The 20,918-nt window shown below is 41.3% G+C and overlaps 1 protein-coding gene across 2 annotated transcripts in view; it reads right to left on the bottom strand.

Annotated features, from left to right (window-relative positions):
• PTPN12 (protein tyrosine phosphatase non-receptor type 12) overlaps nt 1-20,918 on the bottom strand; it is a 116,289-nt gene that overhangs the window by 67,432 nt on the left and 27,939 nt on the right. For both annotated transcript variants that reach the window (XM_089685706.1, XM_089685715.1), the window contains exons 2-3: nt 9,051-9,159; nt 7,184-7,260 (exon numbers count right to left, since the gene is read on the bottom strand). In XM_089685706.1, the coding sequence (XP_089541832.1) occupies nt 7,184-7,260; nt 9,051-9,159 (186 nt within the window). The remainder of the gene's footprint in view (nt 1-7,183; nt 7,261-9,050; nt 9,160-20,918) is intronic.

The raw sequence follows: 20,918 nt of genomic DNA, 5'->3' as shown, positions 1-20,918 counted from the left end.
ACCACTTCTAACTACTCTAAAACAAGATGATGAAAGGAAATTCTGAATTAATAATCTGACTAAAACTTCTAAGGGAGTCCCTAACCACACCAAATGTTTCTTTTTGGTGATTTTATCCCCTATAGTACTATTTAACTGTGGGCTTTCAATATAATATAAGCCATATGAGCCCATGCTTGGCTGAAAACGTCAATGAATATTTCACACACCATACTTAAAGAGAAAGCCTTTTCATTACATTACATTACATTGAGTTTATATAGCGCCAAAGGGTTTGCTCAGCGCTGTACAATAGAGGGGGGGACAATACATGAAACATTACAGCAACTACAAACAGCACACGAGGGGTTATAGGGCCCTACTCTTTCGAGCTTACAATCTAGGAGGGAGGGGGTAGTGGTACAGGAGGAAGTGGCTGTGGGGGATGGAGTGGTAGGAGGAATGAAGGAGAGCAGCAGTTAGGTGAGGGTGGGGTAGGCTTCCCTGAAGAGGTGGGTTTTCAGGGAGCGCCTGAAGGTGAGGAGGGAAGGTGACAGTCTGATGGATTGGGGTAGTGAGTTCCAGAGGATGGGGGAGGACCTGGAGAAGTCTTGCAGACGTGCGTGTGAGGAGGAGACCAGGGAGCAAGATAGAAGGAGGTCCTGTGAAGAGCGAAGGGTACGGGTAGGGTGGTACTTGGGAATCAGGTTGGTGAGGTAGTTAGGGGCAGTGTTGTGAATGGCTTTGTAGGTCAGAGTGAGTAGTTTGAATTTGATGCGTTGGGCGATAGGGAGCCAGTGGAGGGAGAGGCAGAGCGGGGTGGCAGAGGTGGAGCGGGTGGTGAGGTGGATGAGTCTAGCCGCTGAGTTGAGGATGGTCTGAAGCGGGGAGAGCCTGCACTGGGGTAGGCCGGTGAGGAGGGAGTTGCAGTAGTCAAGGCGTGAGATAATCAGGGAGTGCACAAGTAGTTTAGTGGTGTCTGGGGTAAGGAAGGAGCGTATTTTGGCGATATTGCGGAGGTGGAGTCTGCATGTGTTTGTGAGTGATTTGACATGAGGTTGGAAGGAGAGGTTAGAGTCCAGAATGACTCCAAGGACTTTGGCTTGCGGGGCGGGATTGATGGTGGTGATGTTAGTAGTGATGGATAGGATGGGGGGGGGGGGGCGCGGGCAGGAGGGAAGACGAGAAGCTCGGTTTTGGAGAGGTTGAGTTTGAGGAAATAGATATAAGATCTTGCCAAATCCAATCTGTTTCTTCATGAATGGTTAAAACCCCTATATTTTATCTTAAAGCCATACTGTTATGCAAGATTTAAAGGGGTACTCCTTAATCCAGTGTTAACTACACAGACTAAAGTCCATGTGTCATTTGTTCAGTCTGTTACTGAATTACTTTGTTAAACTCAGACATAGCAAAAGCCTAAAGCTCAACCTTTATCCTGATCAGACAGGTGCATTTATCAGAAGAGCACTGGTGGCAGCTCACAATACCACAGGGCTCGACAAATCTCAGGCACCAGGTCGGCATGGCAACTAGAGATTGCATCCTCACGCCTGGGTTCAAACACTGCCTCCCATAGACTTCAATGCAAAGTCGCCTCCCGTTGACTTCACATAAAATTGCTATTGACAGGAGTTTATGCATTGAACACTCCAAATGCCACTCTACTCTATCACTTGAGAGTCTGGAATGCACCGCTACAAACTTGCACATGGCCCTTTTCATAATGGCACTCAAAACACAATCTGTGTAGATTGAATCAGTGTGAACCACCTCAATAAAGACAATATCTAGCCTGTCATGCAAACCTATGAGTTTGAAAACACATCCAGAATCACATATCTGAACCAGGGCGTTTTGGGATTGAGGCTGAATCGCTGTGATCACAAAACACAAGTTCAGGTGCCATTATTTTCAAACACTCCTAAAAAGTGGTGCTGTTTTGCCGTGATTGTCAAGCGGCAAACCGTATTGCGTGAAGACAGTCGACCAAAAAAGTTGCCTTGCCCCAGGTGCAGACAACTCGCACAAAGTTTAAAAAAAATAAAAAATAAAAAAACTGGCTCCTAACTTTATCTGACTTCTAGATTCAAGCCCTGCAATACCCAGTGGGACTGAATGTTACAATTATTCACTTTGTATATGTGCAGCATTATTACTCAGGTGTTGTCAAATTTAATGTACTTAATTTATGCACAGTCCACATACTTTGTTTCATACAAGTAAACTTCTCCTGCCTGTCTGGGCCTCGTAACAAACATCCCACTCTTTAAGCATAATTACCTGAACCAAACTGCTGCCTTCTGCAACATTTATAGCCTTTTGACAAAATCTTTTTGCCACTGGCTGCATCTGTGCAGTGGATTCTCAGATTTCTATAGGTCATCTCCCAATACAAGAGACATCAAGCCTTGAAACAGCTATTGCGCCATAGACCAGAATGCTAGCCACATCAAAAACATGAACGTTTGAGATGCTGTGCTGCCATTTTTGTGATGCTAGCATCCCTATCCGGTAGCAGATCCGTGAGCTAGACTACAGCAGCACCACAGTACAGTCAACACTAGGTTGAGGCATATTACCAGCATGCAGACTGGACAGAAGCACAATAAAGCTATTACTTTGCTCTAACCTCTCTCAGCATGTTCTTTGTCAATACATGTGCATGCAGCATAGCCCAACTGGTTTCTAATTTAAGCTCACCTGCCCCAGTCTGAGTTCTGTTGTACAGAAAATGACAAAAAGCAAATAAAAAAGGGCAAAACCACCAAAAGTGAAAAGATAACCAATTTGAACGGACAGGTCGTCATGCAATGTTCAAAATGACCACTTTTTAAAACATGCATATTAGGTTAAATTTAAATTAGTATGTGCTAAAACAGGGACACCATTTCTCATGGATGTTAACCCAGAAAAGAAAAATTATGCTACTTTGAGCATATGATCACCAAAAATGGAAAAACAAAGATTGTAAAAATAATGGCTAGTCTGAAAGATCTCCATTTCTGCGGACACAGCAGAATGAAGATCCCGGTGAACGGGACCCAGTGATCATGTGATCGCTATGCGACCACATGATCACAATGTAAGCAATCTCATTCATAACAGCTCTGCTCCTCTTCCTAGTGAGCGGTGATTGGCCCACAGCTGTCACATGATAAATGAGGTCAATCACAGTACCCTGTGCCATGTGACTAGCTCCAGCCAATCACAGATCACTATCCTGTCAAATCTTAACTCACTCATGACAATTCACGAATGAGTTAGGTTCAGGTCAGCAAGCTTTGCATTGCAGGGGAAATGACCTTTATTTATTCTGCAGAGCGCAAGTTTTTTTTTTTTACTACTTGCCAACTGCTTACCCGCATTTTGCGGGCGAGCAGCAGCTCTTGGCAATGCAACGTAATCTTTCGTCACTTCCTATTTTGGGGTGTGAACGCACCTGCGTTCTCCCCCCCCCCAGTCCAGGGAGAGAAGAGAGAACATAGCACCAAGTAAAAGCACTACATTTTACACACACAGTTAGATTAGCAAATTTATCCCTTTGATCTCACCTATTAGCCCTTTGATCACCCCATCACCCAGCCAGTGCCATTAGTACAGTGTCCACATATAGAATTTTTCACTGATCACTGTATTACTGCCACTAGCGACATCAGATAGTGCCAGGGTCAGTTAGCGCCTGTCCCAACCAGGGTCAACTAGCGTTAGATTGCCTGTACACTATCGCACTCACGCTATAGGTCACTGATCACCACCATTACTAGTATAGTGTTCACAATATTGATCATGAACAGAACTACACTAGTGCTTCCTTTGTATAGTGTCCACAAAAATGCAGTGATAGCAACATCGGCCCCATTCGCTGCCAGCACTAGCGTTTAGCCCCTCCGCTGTTTTTCACGGAAGATTTGTATCAATTGATTGTAGGCCAAAGCAATTTATACATACAATATTTTGCAGCCCACCCAAATTCAGCTCTTGCCAGACCATGCACATGGAAACCTATCACCATTTCTGAATTTAAAACTTTTTTGGGCTAACCCTCAACATGGTCATTACAAAAAAGAATGAATTGCAGTCATATTGAGACAATTCATTGTATGCCCTCTGCCGTTACATATATGCCCAACATGGAACAGCAATGTACTGGTACGTCACTGGACTTTGGGTGATTATACCGGGATGATGCTTGCAGTTACAAGCACCATTTTTTTTTCAGCTGGTGGTAGGCTTTCATGTAAAACCAATCCTAGTGGCCAATTAGCTGCTGAATTGTTTTTACGAGCAGTAGGAAGGAACATTTCCCCCCCTCTCCAATCATCTCTATAGTCTAAGAAATCAGAAGCTACGAGCATTTCATCACTTCAGTTTCGCAGGATATAAACAGCACCATTTGTAAATTGGGAAAGCACGCCAATCTTGGTGAGATTAGATAATGTAAGGGCAGAGGAGATATCTAGAGTCTGATAGACCCCAGATTTCACAAAAAAGAATATAGGACAATGCCCATTGAAGTTATAGGGGATATTTGCATTCCCTGCAATAGCATTAAAAGTGATAAAAAAAAACAAAAAAACCACCACAAAGCACCCTTGCCCCCCTGCACAAGCGTTGACCCTGTGTAAACACCATGCATTTGAGGTAAACTGTAAAGGCTTTTAAAGCATCGCCTATCGATAATAAAAATGTATGTAATTTGTTGCCATTGCACGGGCCTGTGCAATTTTTGAGCATGACATGTTTGGTATCCATTTACTCAGCGTAACATCATCTTTATACTTTATCAAACAACTGGGCAATATACTGTGTTTTTGTGCATTAAAATTCTAAAAAGTGTATTTTTCCCCACAAACATTTTGCGTTTGAAAAATCGCTGCGCGAATACTGTGTGACATAAAAAACATTTCAACACCCACAGTTTTATTCTCTAGGACCTCTGCTTTATCCCCATAATCGAAAGTAGGAGAATGTGTTTTGGGGTGTAATTCTACATATACCCATGGCATGCATGAGCAGTATATCATTAAAGTGACAACTTTGTGGGGGGGGGGGGGGGGTCATATTCAAAAAATTTGTAGCAAAAAATAAAATGCTCCATGGACTCAACATGCCTCTCTGCAAAATCTTTGGGGTGTACTTTCCAAAAAGGTGTCATTTAGGGGGGGGGGGGGTGTACTGCCCTGGCATTTTAGCACCTCAAGAAATGTGATAGGCAGTCAGAAAGTAAAAGCTACGTAAATTCCAATATATATATATATCATAGTTTGTGGACGCTATAAAACTTTCATACAAACCAATTAATATACATGTATTGGGATTTCTTTTTACCAAAGACATGTAGCAGAATACATTTTAGCCTACATTTATGACTGAGTTTATTGGATATTTTTTATACCCAAAAGTGAAAAATATCAATTTTTTTTTCAACAATTTCGGTCTTTTTTGTCTAAAGTGCAAAAAAAAACAAAAAAACAGCAGAGGTGGTCAAATACCACCAAAAGAAAGCCCTATGTGTGAAAAAAAGGACATAAATTTCATTTGGGTGCAGCGCTGTATGACTGCGCATATACCAGTTGAAATAGCTCAGTGCCGAACAGCAAAAAATGGCCTGGTCAGGAAGGGGGTAAATGGTTAAGGTATAATGATGTAAACAATGCTTTTATGGTACCATTTTACACCCCCTAAACAAAAAAACTAACTCGTGAATCTATTTTTTCTTATTACAGAAAAACGCAATAATCAACTTATAAATACCAACTCATACCTGAGTAATTATTTATCATATTTCCCTTTATGGCTATAGGTTAACCAATTTCAAGTGGCTACTTTCAGCAGGACAATGTACCATGTCATCAAGCACAGATATCTCAAGCTAGTTCCACAAACATGACAGTGTACTCCAACGGTCCATGCACACCAAGCGGCTGAAAAAAAATGCCAGAACCTCTTGTTTATTTGTCATTAGAGGCAAAAAACCCAAAAAAAAAGAAACACATTCCCCGCTGTTCATTTTTCACTATAAATCAATGTACACTTGAAAATTGAAAGTAAGGAGTGAAGAGCCGGCAACTGTTCCTTCCGAAGAATTACTTTACTACATTGAGTAGAATGTACAGGTAAAACTGGTTAAATGTTTCGGCAGTCAAATGTTTTCTGCCTGAAAAGCTCCTCCCAAAAATGCACTTGTGATGGGGGTTTTTTTTCCAGCCTGAAAATGCTTGTTAACAAATATGCCTGTAAGCCTGGGTTCACATAAATGCAGTGTGGTATATCGCATGTGATGCACACAGGAACCGCACTGCATTCCTGTGCAAATCAGATGCAATTTGTGTGCGGTGCAACTGGAGCCATACATTTTGTATGGCTCTAATTGCACCGCAATAAAAAAGGGGTTCGCATGAACTGGGTGCAATTCTGATGCGGTGCGGTATTCGCACAGAAACTGCGAATTCCGCACCGCATCAGTGTGAACCAGGGCTAAATGCCAAATTGTGCATGGACAAAAGGAAAGAGTGGCTTACACAGGCTGGAAAAAAAACAAAAAACAAAAAAAAAAAAAAAAAACACCAAAAGCCTATAAAAGCTGAATTTTTCATGGCCACCAGTGTGCATGGGGCCTAATAGACTACACAGTATCCAGAATTCAGATGTAAACAGATGTCTAAGTAAATAGGTATCCAAGAATCCCTCAGAGTTTTGGGATTACAATGTAGATTATTGGATTTCTTTGTCTAGTAAAATACATCTTAATAAATAGTAATGCAAATTTAATGGTGTAAAAGTAAAAATGAAAACCTCTTTAAAAAACGCTTGCATTTATATATTAGCTAGTGAAGAATAAAGCATGAAGGCAAGTGTATAAAATAGCCACAATTGGTAAAGGAACACCTTCACCAAGGTGAAATAGATCTCAGTTGTCACGATGCAAGATAGAATATCATGTATTAAAAACTATTCTCAAACTACATAAATATTTCATGTGTAACCTAGCTCTGTAATACAATACAATACAAGTCAGCAGAAAAGAAAACAACTTGATGAACAGTTAATGGAGATAAAGCTACTGGTTAAAGATAATATGCCGATGATGCATTTGTTTAGGTTTTCCCTTGCAAAAATTTTCACTTTCAAAGACAAAACAAAAAAAAAAAAATCACTTTACAAATATTACACATTAAAGTAATAAAAAGACATGTCATACCTTGATAAAATTTGCATTGATGTAATCTGATTCATAGGAAGGAATTTTCAGTGCAAGTTTTACTCTGCTGTGGTCAACTGTTAGGAGAAATAAATATATAGAATAAAACTGGAAACTAAAAATAAATAGCAAAAAACAAAAGGAAATATGACAGTGTATATGAATTACATCAATAGCATATGAGTATTTATATAAACAGGCTTATTGCTACAATAAAGTTTATTATTTCCAGGTCCCTGAGCTGTGTTCCTTAGAGACGTTGTGGGACTCAAGGGTTATTTGTCAGTCTTGGCAACATCAAACGATTCCACACAATATATCTTAAGTTTTGTAGTCTACCCAAACTTTTTTTTTTTTTTTGTGGGACCCATGGAGCTTTAATTCATATGTGTGTGTGTGTATGTGTATGTATATGTATATGTATATGTGTATATATATATATATATATATTTTTTTTTTTTTTTTTTTTTTTTTTTTCCCTGTCATTTTTCCCAAAGCCAAATAGTATGATTAAAACAGAGCTCAACAAATCCCCCCCCCCACCTGTCACCAAACTTTTTTAGCTGGCTCCTAGATTCAAAGCAAATTTATCAAGCCTTGAAATAAAATGTCACATTAGCATGACTTTTATGAGTGGAATACAGAGTGGAATAGGAGAGCTTTATTCCCCTTTCAGCACTACACTGTGATGCACGTGGGGCAGGGTCAGTTTGCATAAATTGTAAGCATGCCATTAGGATACAACTGAGCTGGTTGAAAAGGAAACAAAAACAAAAAAAAAAAAAAAAACAACAAACAAACAACAACAGAAATTTTTTTCCAGGATTTTCACCAAAAATTCAAATGATGTTACAGTCACTTATGTGAGCATTTGATACTTGCACAATGGATGCAAATGGAATTCATTGCACCAAGGTGGTTTTTTTACTTCATGCATGGAATGCATGAAGGTGAAGAACCTTCTGCCTTTAGAACCATTTTAAGCTGGCCACACACTTTCCGTCTAAATTTTTTGTTTTAAGAAAGTTTGTACAATTTTCAAATTGACAGTTGGGTCAAATCAACATTGATTTTTAACTGCAGTGACGAGAAAATTCAAAGGGACAGAACGGAAAATATTCTTTGAAAATAAAATTTTAACAGTGAGCGTGGTTTTCACTTAGGAAAGCCTATTCATACCAAAAATCAAATGTTAAAACACAAATGTAAATTTTGAAGATGACAACATTCATCAAGTCATCAAAAGTACTGACAATTTTCAGACGACTGTACGCACGTTTATTCGAAAGTCTACCAGTGTACAGCCAGCTACAGAGTGTCATCTTTAGTGACACCTTTGAGCCTGCTGACATATCCAAGATGGTGGCACCCAGCAGCAGTCTCGGGGAACAAAACATGCAAAAAATTATATGCACATAAAATCTTCTAGGAATAATTTTGTTTTAATTAATGGTCTAGTGACAGTTTTTTTTTGTGGAAGATTAAAAGCCACTGTCCTGTTTATTTTTTTTTTCAGCACCTGTGTCCTATCAAGGAGATTTCACTTTACTTTCTGTCCTGAAAAGGCAACAGGGAGTAAAATCCCCTCAATTGTCAAAGGAATAAGTGCCCATTGGAATATTTCTCATCTATTACTGTTGTAGCTTCAACTCAATATCAAATTCCCCTCATTTGTATTCCCAGTTACAATAGTAATTGGGGCAATCAGAAGAGTGAATCTTCCTAATGGGAATACAGAATGCAATAAAAACCTGGACAGGGGTTTATCCCCTCACCAATCAAAATGTAAAAATAAATAAATAAATAAATAAATAAAAAAAACACATACAAGGAGATACAATGGTTTAGTAATAAAGAAATCACTTACACGGCAGAATATCTTTATATCTGTTCTTTTTAACATTTTCCTCTCTTTCTCCAGTGATTGTAGGGTAAATTTTTTCAGTTCTGTACTTGGTGGACAGTCGTCTTAACCTCTGAAATAAGGTAGAAATTTTTTTTTGTTAAAATGATATATTTCCCCATCACTAATGCAGTCACTACAAAGCTATAAAAAAGGACATTAATGCAAATTGGAACCCAAACTAAACGTTAAGTATTTTATTGGTACATCAAACTAAAATACATTTTAAAAGTCATACTTGATAAAAACATTATAGTCCCCCAAAGCAGTAACATTAGGATTATGTCGAAAAGCAATTACAGAACCAAAACATCACTACTAAAAAATTTAATTCCTTTGATCCCTCAGATCTAGAGATTGTCACAGTTCTCTGCAGTGAACATGCATGTGAAACCGTAATGCACTGGTATTATCGAGGTCAGAAATAACTCAGCTCTGAAAGATTTAAAAGGGCATTTCTACTTTGCAGCTTTGCAGGCAAATTGGGATAATACCTACGTTATATTTGTTATATGTCCACATTCACTTAGCATACAGCAATTATCTGAATACAAAACAAAAAAGTGAATATACATAAAACCTGTTGAGCGTAAAGTTACACAATCACAAATATATTAATATAAATAGTAGAAAAAGTCCATCCACAGGTGAAGAAGTGCCCAATGGAAATCACACATGATCCCACCTGTGCTCCAACACAACGCACAGCCTCTAACCAGAGAGATCAGACCTCTAAAATAAAGTCGTAATACATGCAGACTAACCAGGATAACTGTCAAATGAATCCCCTCACACAGCATCACAACTACAAAACATCAATAATGGAGAGAGAAAAAAAAAAAAAAAAAAAGGGACCCCTTAGTGCTATACTGTCCACTCTGGCAGAGTCTGACCACGGTTGTTATCAAGCAGAGTTTCACGTAAGTACCCATTGGTGCCTTTTATCATAAAACTGTGTGACAGTGTGGCACTATTAGCCTGTCCTTTTCCTCTCTCCATGGCCCATTTATGAGGTTTTGAACAATTGTGATGCCTGCCAGAGGGGGGTCATCTGTCAGTTATCTTGCATAGTTCTAGCGCCTTTATGACCTCTATCTGGTAGAGATCGGAGATCTTTGGAAAGAAGTTCTATTTGGTGGTGGTGCAGGAAATGCATACAAAAAGGTATAAGAAAAAAAAAAAATTGACTTTAGGACCACTTTAAAATGTTTAGGCACTGGGTGTCTCCTTTGTATGTTAAAGAGCTGATCTCAGATAGTCCTCAGCCCAGATATAGGTTCAGATTATGGTGGCCTAGTTAAGAAATCCTTGTAGTCAGCCATTAAGCCTTCTCCCCTGAAACATCTAAAAAGCAGTTTTTAAAACTTTCTTTTTTTTTTTTTTTAGGGGGGGGGGGGGGGGGGGCATTAGTCCCATTTATTTAGCCTGGTGATCCAGGCAGTGACATTTTCTGTCCAAGGGTGTCTGCATTCTGGATGAGGTGGTAAAGCAGACACATTTGGACAGCAGCATTGTCTGGGGAAAGGGTAGTGTTAGATTATCATATTTGGATGAACTTAATTTACAAATCATCTATGTACCACTTGCATACAGAATACCTCAAGGTATCCATATTGCATTTTACAGAAAATTACAGCACTGCAGACTGAAAAGGAAAGGTAACTTAATAACATTTAACAATAGGACTTGTGTTACAGCAGAAGAGGAAGTCAGGTCTGTACGTCATACAGACCTGGCCAGCTGGAAGCAGTGCTGTAGGTCCAAACACTGTATAGACCTGGCAGTGAAAGGGTTAAGGGTGCAAAATTCTGTTCAAGACCAGTGTGCTGAAAAGGCATAATGCAATGCAGTGTGTAATCTCTGACTGAATGAACTGTTTACACCAGGCAAAATAAGAGTTTCAGGTATAATAGTTCCCCAGGAAGTGGCTTTTTTTGTTTACAGCAAGGTAGGAATTGCAGACTCTGATAACCCTCTAACCTAAGATCTGGGTTTCAACAGTAATGACATTAACAGCCAGAGACTGAGAAACAGGATGGAACAGAGGTAGCAGAACTGGCCTATTGAGAAGGAGACAGGGGTTGTCTATTGGAAATCTAAGCATTTCTGCATACCAGGTTCTTCTGGGCTAGTTTGGTGCAATTAGAATCACTACTTTTCTCTTGCTGCATTTTGTACAACAGGTCAAGCAGAATTTGCCCTGGAGGGAAGGTATAAATTAGCCTGAATGGAGACCAGGGAATTAGAGCATCTGAAGCCAGGGTTAGAGGATTACTGGTTCTCGCAACAGAGGAATCCCCCATCTTTGCCATATCAGACTAAAAACATCTGGATTAAGAGACTATTCCTCTTTTTCCAACTGGAGGTAGCAGAGAACGCCTCCACTCCTAGGAGGAGACCTCAGAAAATCACTGGACAAAGTTTCTGTCCATGAGAGAGTCTAGTCTGCTTCCTTCAAGGCATAAGTGTGAGACACCTTTTGCAGGAAGCTTCAGAAGTCCAAGCTTTGAAGTGGTTGTAAAGATAGGTTTTATTTTTTTTTTTGCCTTCGTACATTCTATGAATAAAAAGGTCAAAAGCCTTCTGAGTGCAGCTTCCCCCCATACTTACCTGAGCCCCATTTCAATCCAGAGGTATCCACAAGAGCAGAGGCTCTCAGCTCTCTCACTTCTAATTGGCTTAGAGACAGCAGCAGGAGCCAGTCAATCACAGCCAGTGAGGAGGGAGAGCAGGAGGGCAGGGCTGGGCTGCACACTTGCTCTCTCATGGACACAAAGGTAAGTGGCTAAATGGTTAGTACTTCCGCCTGGTAGTACTAGGGTCATTGGTACGAATCCCCACCATGGCACCACCTGCCTGGAGTTTGCATGTTCTCCCTGTGCCTGCGTGGGTTTCCTTCAGTTTCCTCCCACACTACAAAGACATGCTGGTAGATGAATTGGTTCCTGTCTAAATTGGCCCTAGTATGTGTATGTAGGAAGTTAGGGACCTTAGATTGTACACCCCTTGAGCGTTAGGGACTGATAGCCTGCACGAATGCCCCCATAGCAAGCAGCTTGTTCGGCAGTAGGGAGAGGCCAGGAGCACCAGCAGGGGACCAAAGAGGAAAATTGGGGCTGCTCTGTGTAAAACCACTGTACACAACAGGCAAGTATGACTTTTTAAAATAAGAATATTTAAAATAACTTTAAGACATAAGATTCTGCACATATGAATGTACATTAGAGCCATTCTGGAAATTTGTCTCATGATGTTCTCTAGGGCAGGTGTTTCAGAACTTTCTAAGCAAAAGGGCAAATCTACTGCCCTTCACACTTTAAGGGCCTGGATTGTGGCTATTGGAAGTAGAAAAAGCCCCAGCATCAGTGGCAGTACACAGTGCCTCAGTCTTGGTGGTCAGTGTAAAACTACATTGCACCTGTGGTCAGTAGGAGGAGAAACAGAGCTCCATGATTGAGATTATTGAAAGGAATAGTGCCCAACATTGGTTTCAGTGTGAAGATCAGTGCCCCAGTAGGAGAAAGGTAGAGATATAGTGTTCCATCATTTTTATCAATGGGAGGAATTATGCCTCATCGGTATCAGTGGGAGGAACAGTGCCTGAATGCAGCAGCTTCTGTTAAAACTTCGCAGCACCAGAAGACAAGCACTCAGGGCAGTAGCCAATGGCTGTGAAGGAGAAGCAGGTAATGGAATACACGCCAATAAACATAACTAATGTGTATTCCAAAAATAAATAGCTGAACGTCAGCTTTAAGCAAGGCATATAATGATTAGATGATTACCAAGAAGTTTTTTGATGTCCCAGTTATCCATCAAATATTTATATTACTTAACACACAACACATACTGTGACAGAGGAGTTATTTTACTAGTTGGCCTGGCATTGTAATTAGAGCTTGACAAACAAATGAGGGATAAAGGTTTTGAAATGCCAAGCGGATCACCTCCAGTGATATCCTATTAAAGTCCTACCGAGTGCAACACTGAGGTCACATTATTATTGCAGCATTAAGGGCGTCAACTGAAAACGTCCAGTGAACTTATGGAAAACACAACGTCCGGCAAGGCTACAGCCAGTTCTGCTTACTCACAGATGAGACAGATGACAGGTTTTTACCACATATGGCAGAAAGGATGTGACTGTCAGTGGAACAATTGAGAACCACCACAAAGAGAAAAAAAAAAAAAAAAACACAACTTCCTCTTTTCATAGTATTAAAAACAAACACCACAGCAGCTCTATAGAGATCATGTGCCAAATGCAACCAGCAACAGAAAAGTTCTCTTTAACAGAGGATGGGATGACAGGCCATATTGAGATTTCAAGAGTAACAAAGCTACTAAAAAGGAAGCCATTTTTTATGGGTCAGCTTTTTACCATATTAAAAGAAAGTAGAAAACAAGCAGATTTAGAATTTGCTCAATATATCACAGTATTGAAAACAATCCTGGCATGTTTTTTTTAATGCCAACCTGAAATTACCCAAGTCAATAAAAAGACTAATGCTTTCAACTGCAGGCACCTCTAAATAGGTTTCTTTGGTGCTTTGGTATGTTAAAGTGGTTCTAAAGGCTCAAGGTTTTTTTTAATCTTCATGCAGTCTATGTGCAGCAACCCCACGAATCCTTACCGGAGCCCCCTCCGATCCAGCAATGTTCACAATAGCCATTGCTAAGACCACTGCTGTCAATCACAGCCAGTGAGCAAATAATGAGAGTGGGGGGTGACGCCGCGGTTGTGTCTAATGGATGCACAGAGCAGCGGGTCAGGAGCGAGCACATAGCAGTGCCCATAGGGTGAGCAGCTCTCTCTGGAGGTGTTGCTTGAGGCGATCGGAAGTGGAAGGTGTCCTCCCTCCCGTCTTTTGGCACACCTGACAGGTCCCAGAAGACTACAGGACAATTCATGAAGCTCAGCTCTACTTGCGCATGCGCAGTGGGTACCCGGCCGTGAAGCCACAAGCTGCACACACAGCCGGGTGCCCACACTGAAGATGCTGGCCTCCTGGAATACAGGAAAGCCGGTGAAACGGGCTGTGGGGGACACACTACGGGACCGAGAAACAGGTAAGTGGCTGTTTTTGTAGCTGCTGACTTTTTTTTGACAGGGTGTGTGGAACTCCGCTTTAAGAAGTGGAATGTATTTGGTATAATACAGACCCTCCCTGAACCAGGACATTGCGCCAAACTGAGCCCTTAGAAGGAAACTGGTCAGAGAGGCCATCAAGAGGCTTACAGCAATTCTGCTGTGTAGGAATTTATGACAAAGAGTGGTCATTGTGTGCACTGACAATATCACAAATTATCCACAAACATAGCTTGTATGGGAGGGTTGCAAGAAAAAGCCACTCCTCAAGAAAAGCCACATGCAGTCATGACTGAGTCACTGCTAAAGACGCACCTTGAGGTTTCTGCGGCCACATGGAAAAAGGTGTCATGGTCAGATGAGACTAAAATTGAATTATTTGGCCTCAACACTAAATGATATATACAGTCATGGCCGAAATTGTCGGCACCCTTGATATTTCTCCAGGAAATCATGTATTTCTCACGAAACGTATTGCATTAACACATGTTTTGCTATACACATGTTTATTCCCTTTGTGTGTATTGGGACAAAACAAAAAAAGGGAGGAAAGAAAGCAAATTCGACATAATGTCACACAAACCTCCAAAAATGGGCTGGACAAAAGTATTGGCACCCTTTCACAACTGCGGATAAATAAGAATGTTACAAGCATGTGATGCTCCTGTAAACTCACCTGGGGCAAGTAACAGGTGTGGGCAATATAGAAATCACACCTGAAAGCAGATAAAAAGGAGAGACGTTCACTTAACCTTTGCATTGTGTGTCTGTCTGTGCCACACTAAGCATGGACAACAGAAAGAGGAGACGAGAACTGTCTGAGGACCTGAGAACCAAAATTGTGGCAAAATATCAACAATCTCAAGGTTACAAGTCCATCTCCAGAGAACTAGATTTGCCTTTGTCCACAGTGCGCAACATTATCAAGAAGTTTGCAACCCATGGCACTGTAGCTAATCTCCCTGGTCGTGGACGGATGAGGAAAATTGATGAAAGATTGCAACGCAGAATAGTCCGGATGGTGGATAAGCAGCCCCAAACATGTTCCAAAGACATTCAAGCTGTCCTGCAGGCTCAGGGAGCATCAGTGTCAGCGCGAACTATCCGTCGACATTTAAATGAAATGAAACGCTATGGCAGGAGACCCAGGAGGACCCCACTGCTGACACAGAGACATAAAAAAGCAAGACTACAGTTTGCCAAAATGTACTTGAGTAAGCCAAAAGCCTTCTGGGAAAACGTCTTGTGGACAGATGAGACCAAGATAGAGCTTTTCGGTAAAGCACATCATTCTACTGTTTACCGAAAACGGAATGAGGCCTACAAAGAACAAAACACAGTACCTACGGTAAAATATGGTGGAGGTTCAATGATGTTTTGGGGTTGTTTTGCTGCCTCTGGCACTGGGTGCCTTGACTGTGTGCAAGGCATCATGAAATCTGAGGATTACCAAAGGATTTTGGGTCGCACTGTAGGGCCCAGTGTCAGAAAGCTGGGTTTGCGTCCAAGATCCTGGGTCTTCCAGCAGGACAATGACCCCAAACATACGTCAAAAAGCACTCAGAAATGGATGGCAAAGAAGCGCTGGAGAGTTCTGAAGTGGCCAGCAATGAGCCCAGATCTAAATCCCATTGAACACCTGTGGAGAGATCTTAAAATTGCTGTTGGGAAAAGGTGTCCTTCCAATAAGAGAGACCTGGAGCTGTTTGCAAAGGAAGAGTGGTCCAAAATTCCGGGTGAGAGGTGTCAGAAGCTTATTGATGGTTATAGGAAGCGACTGATTTCAGTTATGTTTTCCAAAGGGTGTGCAACCAAATATTAAGTTAAGGGTGCCAATACTTTTGTCCAGCCCATTTTTGGGGTTTTGTGTGACATTATGTCATATTTGCTTTTCTGCCTCTGTTTTATATTTGTTCCAATACATACAAAGGGAATAAACATGTGTATAGCAAAACATGTGTTAATGCAATACCTTTTTTGTGTGAAATACTTGATTTTCAGGAAAAATATCAAGGGTGCCAACAATTTCGGCCATGACTGTATATGTCTGTCGGAAAGCCAATACAGCTCACCATCCAAATAACACCATTTCTACAGTAAAGCAAGGAGGTGGAAATAACCTGTTATGATGGTGTTTCTCTGCAGCAGGGACTGGAGTCAGGCTAGAAGGAAATATGGATGGGGCAAAAAAAATACTATCAAATGCCAATGACAATAACCCCAAAGCACACAGCAAAAATGACCACGCAGTGGTTGGAGAAATAGGTGAATGTCCTTGAATGGTCTAGTCAGAGACCAGACTTAGCCCGCGTTCACACTGATGCAGTGTGGCACATCGCACAGGACCCGCACTGCATTCCTGTGCAAATCACATGTGTTTTGTGCGGTGCAATTTGAGCCATACATTTTGTATGGCTCAAATTGCACCGCATCTGCACCACAAAAAAGTGCAGGACCCTTTTTTGTCCGCACCAGAATCGGATCGCATGGACGTTCACACCCATACGATCCGCTTCTGCACATCACACCACGTTTTGTGAACAGTTTTCAGGGTGTTAACTTAAAATACACACCCGCAGCAGTTCGTATGAACGGGGCGCAATGATGTAGAAATCGCACAGAAACCAATGCAAATTCTGCACTGCATCAGTGTGAACCCGGGCTTAATTAACCACTTGCCTACCAGGCACTTACACCCCCTTCCTGCCCAGGCCAATTTCCAGCTGCCGCACATTAAATGACAATTGCGTGGTCATGCAACACTGTACCCATATGAAATTTTTAAACTTTTTTTCACACAAATAGAGCTTTCTTTTGGTGGTATTTAATATCTACTGGGTGTTTTATTGTTTTGCACTATAAACAAAAAAAAAAAAAAAGCAAAATATTAAAAAAAAAAAAAATTTCTTTGTTTCTATTATACAATTTTGTAAACAGGTAATTTTTCTCCTTCACTGATGTGCATTGATGAGGCTGCACTGATAGGCACAGGAGGGTGGCAAAGATGCCCTGATAATCAGCACCGATCCGTTTTCGGACAATTGCCTTTTAATCGGAAGTACTTTCCTCACGCTGTGACAGCATGAGTAAAGTGCAGCCAATAACCGTCAACAGCATTTACCCAGTGATCTGCAGTGATCACGTGGTAAAAGGCCGCTGTGATTGGCCTTTTACCACATCACGTGATCAGCTGTGTCCGGAGATCGCTGGGGGCGCACGGAAAGGTGCGTTCTGAGAGGACGTAATATGATGCCCTCCCAGAACTGGACAACCATGACGTAGCCGTCATTCGGCTATAGTGCGGTTGCCAGGTGGTTAAAGTAAAAGATTGTTCAACAAAATACTGAAACAAGGGGGTGACCCTTTTTCCGATTCCGTGATTCTGTTTTTGAAATTGTATTCATTTATTTCAGACATGTTGGTGTTCTATCTTTCACTTGTAGGTTATAAGTTGCATTGTGTAAATTCAGCTGGATAAAAACAAAAAAAACTGTTGATTCTTTTTTTTTTATACCTGTGTACATTGGTGTAAAAATGGAACGTGCTGCATTTGAAGGCAGCACAATTAGAAAAATGTGTGAAGCAGTGTGGCACTTATTTAATTCGCTTTAAACATTTACTACTATTCGAGTACCTCTCCTAATAAAATGGTGTTCAGTTTTACTACACTACGGAGTCTCCTGTTGCCTGTGGCTCAACATTATTTGATCTAATATAATTCAGGTGCATAAGAGAATCATCTATGCTGCCTGTTTTACACTCCACGGAGATTGAGCATTTGTAGATTTCTTTTGCTCTGAGGCCTTGCTTTCTGGTAAGTGGGTTTTATATGAGGAGGTGATGGAATATTGAAGCACTTGCACAGAGAATCAATGGTGTTCCAACTTACAAAATATTTAGCACAATACTATGGAGTTCACTTAAGTGTTGAGTGTTTGGGAATTCACTTGTATTGTGCACTATATGAAAACTTGTGCTGTCCCTTTATACAATTAAAGCACTAGGGAAGCACCAATATACTGGCAGCCGAAATGTATCGGCCGAAAATAATGTTAATCGGCATTTTGCCAATAGGGAAAAAAAGTGCTGATAATGGCTGCCGAAAACGCACGATTTTACCAAATTTAGGGTACGTTTTTCACAGGTCATGTGACAAAAAAACCCCCAAAAAAAACAAAGCATCACAACACGTGTGCATTTTCAATGCATTTCAGTCCTGGTTCACACCAATGTAGTTTGCCTTTTTGTCTGTTTTACAGTGTGTTTTGCATGAGCGGTTTTAACGTGTTTTTGGAAAAAAAAAGATTTTTTGCCCAACTTGTTGCTGGACAGATTAAAAATGCAAAAACGCATCAAAAGCACAACACGTGTGCATTTTATGTTTTTTTCAATGCATTTCAGGCCTGGCTTACACCAATGCAGTTTGCATTTTGTCAGTTTTGCTTTGCATTTTTCTCACACGTTTAATGCGTTTTTTGATGCGCTTTAATGTTTTTGGGCCAATTTGTCGCTGGGAAGATTAAAAACTAGTGGTGCAACGAAATGAAAATTCTGGTGCCGAAGCTGAAAATTCAAAATGCACTTGGCCGAAAACCGAAATGCAAAGTTTTTAAAAATATAAAAATTAAAAAAAAAAACAAAAAAAAAAAAACACAACATATACCCCTTTTTTTGTATAATATGAGAGAGGAGGTGTTACGGTGAGTAAATAGATACCTAACATGTCACACTTTAAAATGGCGCACACTCGAGGAATAGCGGCAAACTGCGGTACTTAAACTCCATGGGTAATGCTTTAAAAAGGTCTAAAGGTTAGCAGTGTAACGTTACAGAGGAGGTCTAGTGCTAGAATTATTTCTCTTGTTCCGATGTTCATGGCAATACCTCACATGTGTGGTTTGAACACCATTTACATATGTTGGCGTGGCCTATGTATGCATTCACAACTACGTGCAAGCACATGGGGACAGGCACTTAACTTTTTTTTTAAATTTCTTTAAGGTTTTGCTTTTTGGGGTTTTTTTTGCACTGTCCCATTAAAAAAAAAAAAATGTTAGCACTTTTATTCCTATCACAAGGAATGCATGCATCCCTTGTGATGCAAATAATTAGTGACAGGTCCTCTTTATGGAGAGATATAGGGTCAATAAGACTCCAAACCGCTCCAATATAAAGCATTAGATGAAAAAGCATTGGTCTAGGGCAGCAATGGGCAAACTACGGCCCGCGGGCCGTATACGGCCCGGCGGACCTTTTAATCCGGCCCGCGGAGCTAGGCTCCCGCAAGGCCAGTGGTCGGCAAGCCGCGGCTCTTTACAAATTTAGATGCGGCTCTCCTGTGTGCCGGGCGCCCGCTCCCCTCCCTCCTCTCCTCCTCTCCCCTCCCTCCTCTCCTCCTCTCGGATGGCCGCCCCCCCTCTCGGATGGCCGCCCCCCTCCCTCCTCTCGGACGTCAGGACTCTGCAGCTGTCAGGATGTAGGCGGGGCAGCCAGGATGTAGGCGGGGCAGCGTGACGAACTCCTCTCACAGTCCTCCCTGAAGACCAGAACGGCGCGGGAATACGAGAGGAACGCGCGGACCAAAGGTAAGTGAATTGACACAGGGGGGGGACTTACTATATGGGGGACTTACTATATGGGGGACTTACTATATGGGGGACTTACTATATGGGGGACTTACTATATGGGGGACTTACTATATGGGGGACTTACTATATGGGGGACTTACTATATGGGGGACTTACTATATGGGGGACTTACTATATGGGGGACTTACTATATGGGGGACTTACTATATGGGGGACTTACTATATGGGGGACTTACTATATGGGGGACTTACTATATGGGGGACTTACTATATGGGGGACTTACTATATGGGGGACTTACTATATGGGGGACTTACTATATGGGGGACTTACTATATGGGGGACTTACTATATGGGGGACTTACTATATGGGGGACTTACTATATGGGGGACTTACTATATGGGGGACTTACTATATGGGGGACTTACTATATGGGGGACTTACTATATGGGGGATGAATTAATATGGGGGATGAATTACTATGTGGGGGATGAATTACTATGTGGGGGATGAATTACTATGTGGGGGATGAATTACTATGTGGGGGATGAATTACTATGTGGGGGATGAATTACTATGTGGGGGATGAATTACTATGTGGGGGATGAATTACTATGTGGGGGATGAATTACTATGTGGGGGATGAATTACTATGTGGGGGATGAATTACTATGTGGGGGATGAATTACTATGTGGGGGATGAATTACTATGTGGGGGATGAATTACTATAGGGGGGATGAATTACTATATGGGGGACGAATTACTATGTGGGGGACGAATTACTATGTGGGGGACGAATTACTATATGGGGGACGAATTACTATATGGGGGATGAATTACTATATGGGGGATGAATTACTATGGGGGATGAATTACTATATGGGGGATGAATTACTATATGGGGGATGAATTACTATGGGGGATTAATTACTATGCTTACTATGGGGGAATATTACTATACTTACTATGGATGACACATACACATCATTCATCTACTCTTGGTCCGGCCCCCGGGTCCAATATATGAACCCATTGCGGCCCTCAAGTCAAAAAGTTTGCCCACCCCTGGTCTAGGGCTTTAAAAAATAAATAAAATAAAAATGGTCGGAACCGGAAGTTACATCACTCCGGTCCTCCAAGGGCATAGAGATGCG

This window comes from Staurois parvus, unplaced genomic scaffold (genome assembly GCF_062004578.1).
Source record: "Staurois parvus isolate SC_StPar_1 unplaced genomic scaffold, SC_StPar_1.0 ptg000019l, whole genome shotgun sequence".
In the NCBI taxonomy this organism is placed as follows: domain Eukaryota; kingdom Metazoa; phylum Chordata; class Amphibia; order Anura; family Ranidae; genus Staurois; species Staurois parvus.
Note: the sequence above shows the minus strand (reverse complement) of the source record. Positions and strands in the feature narration are given on the sequence as shown.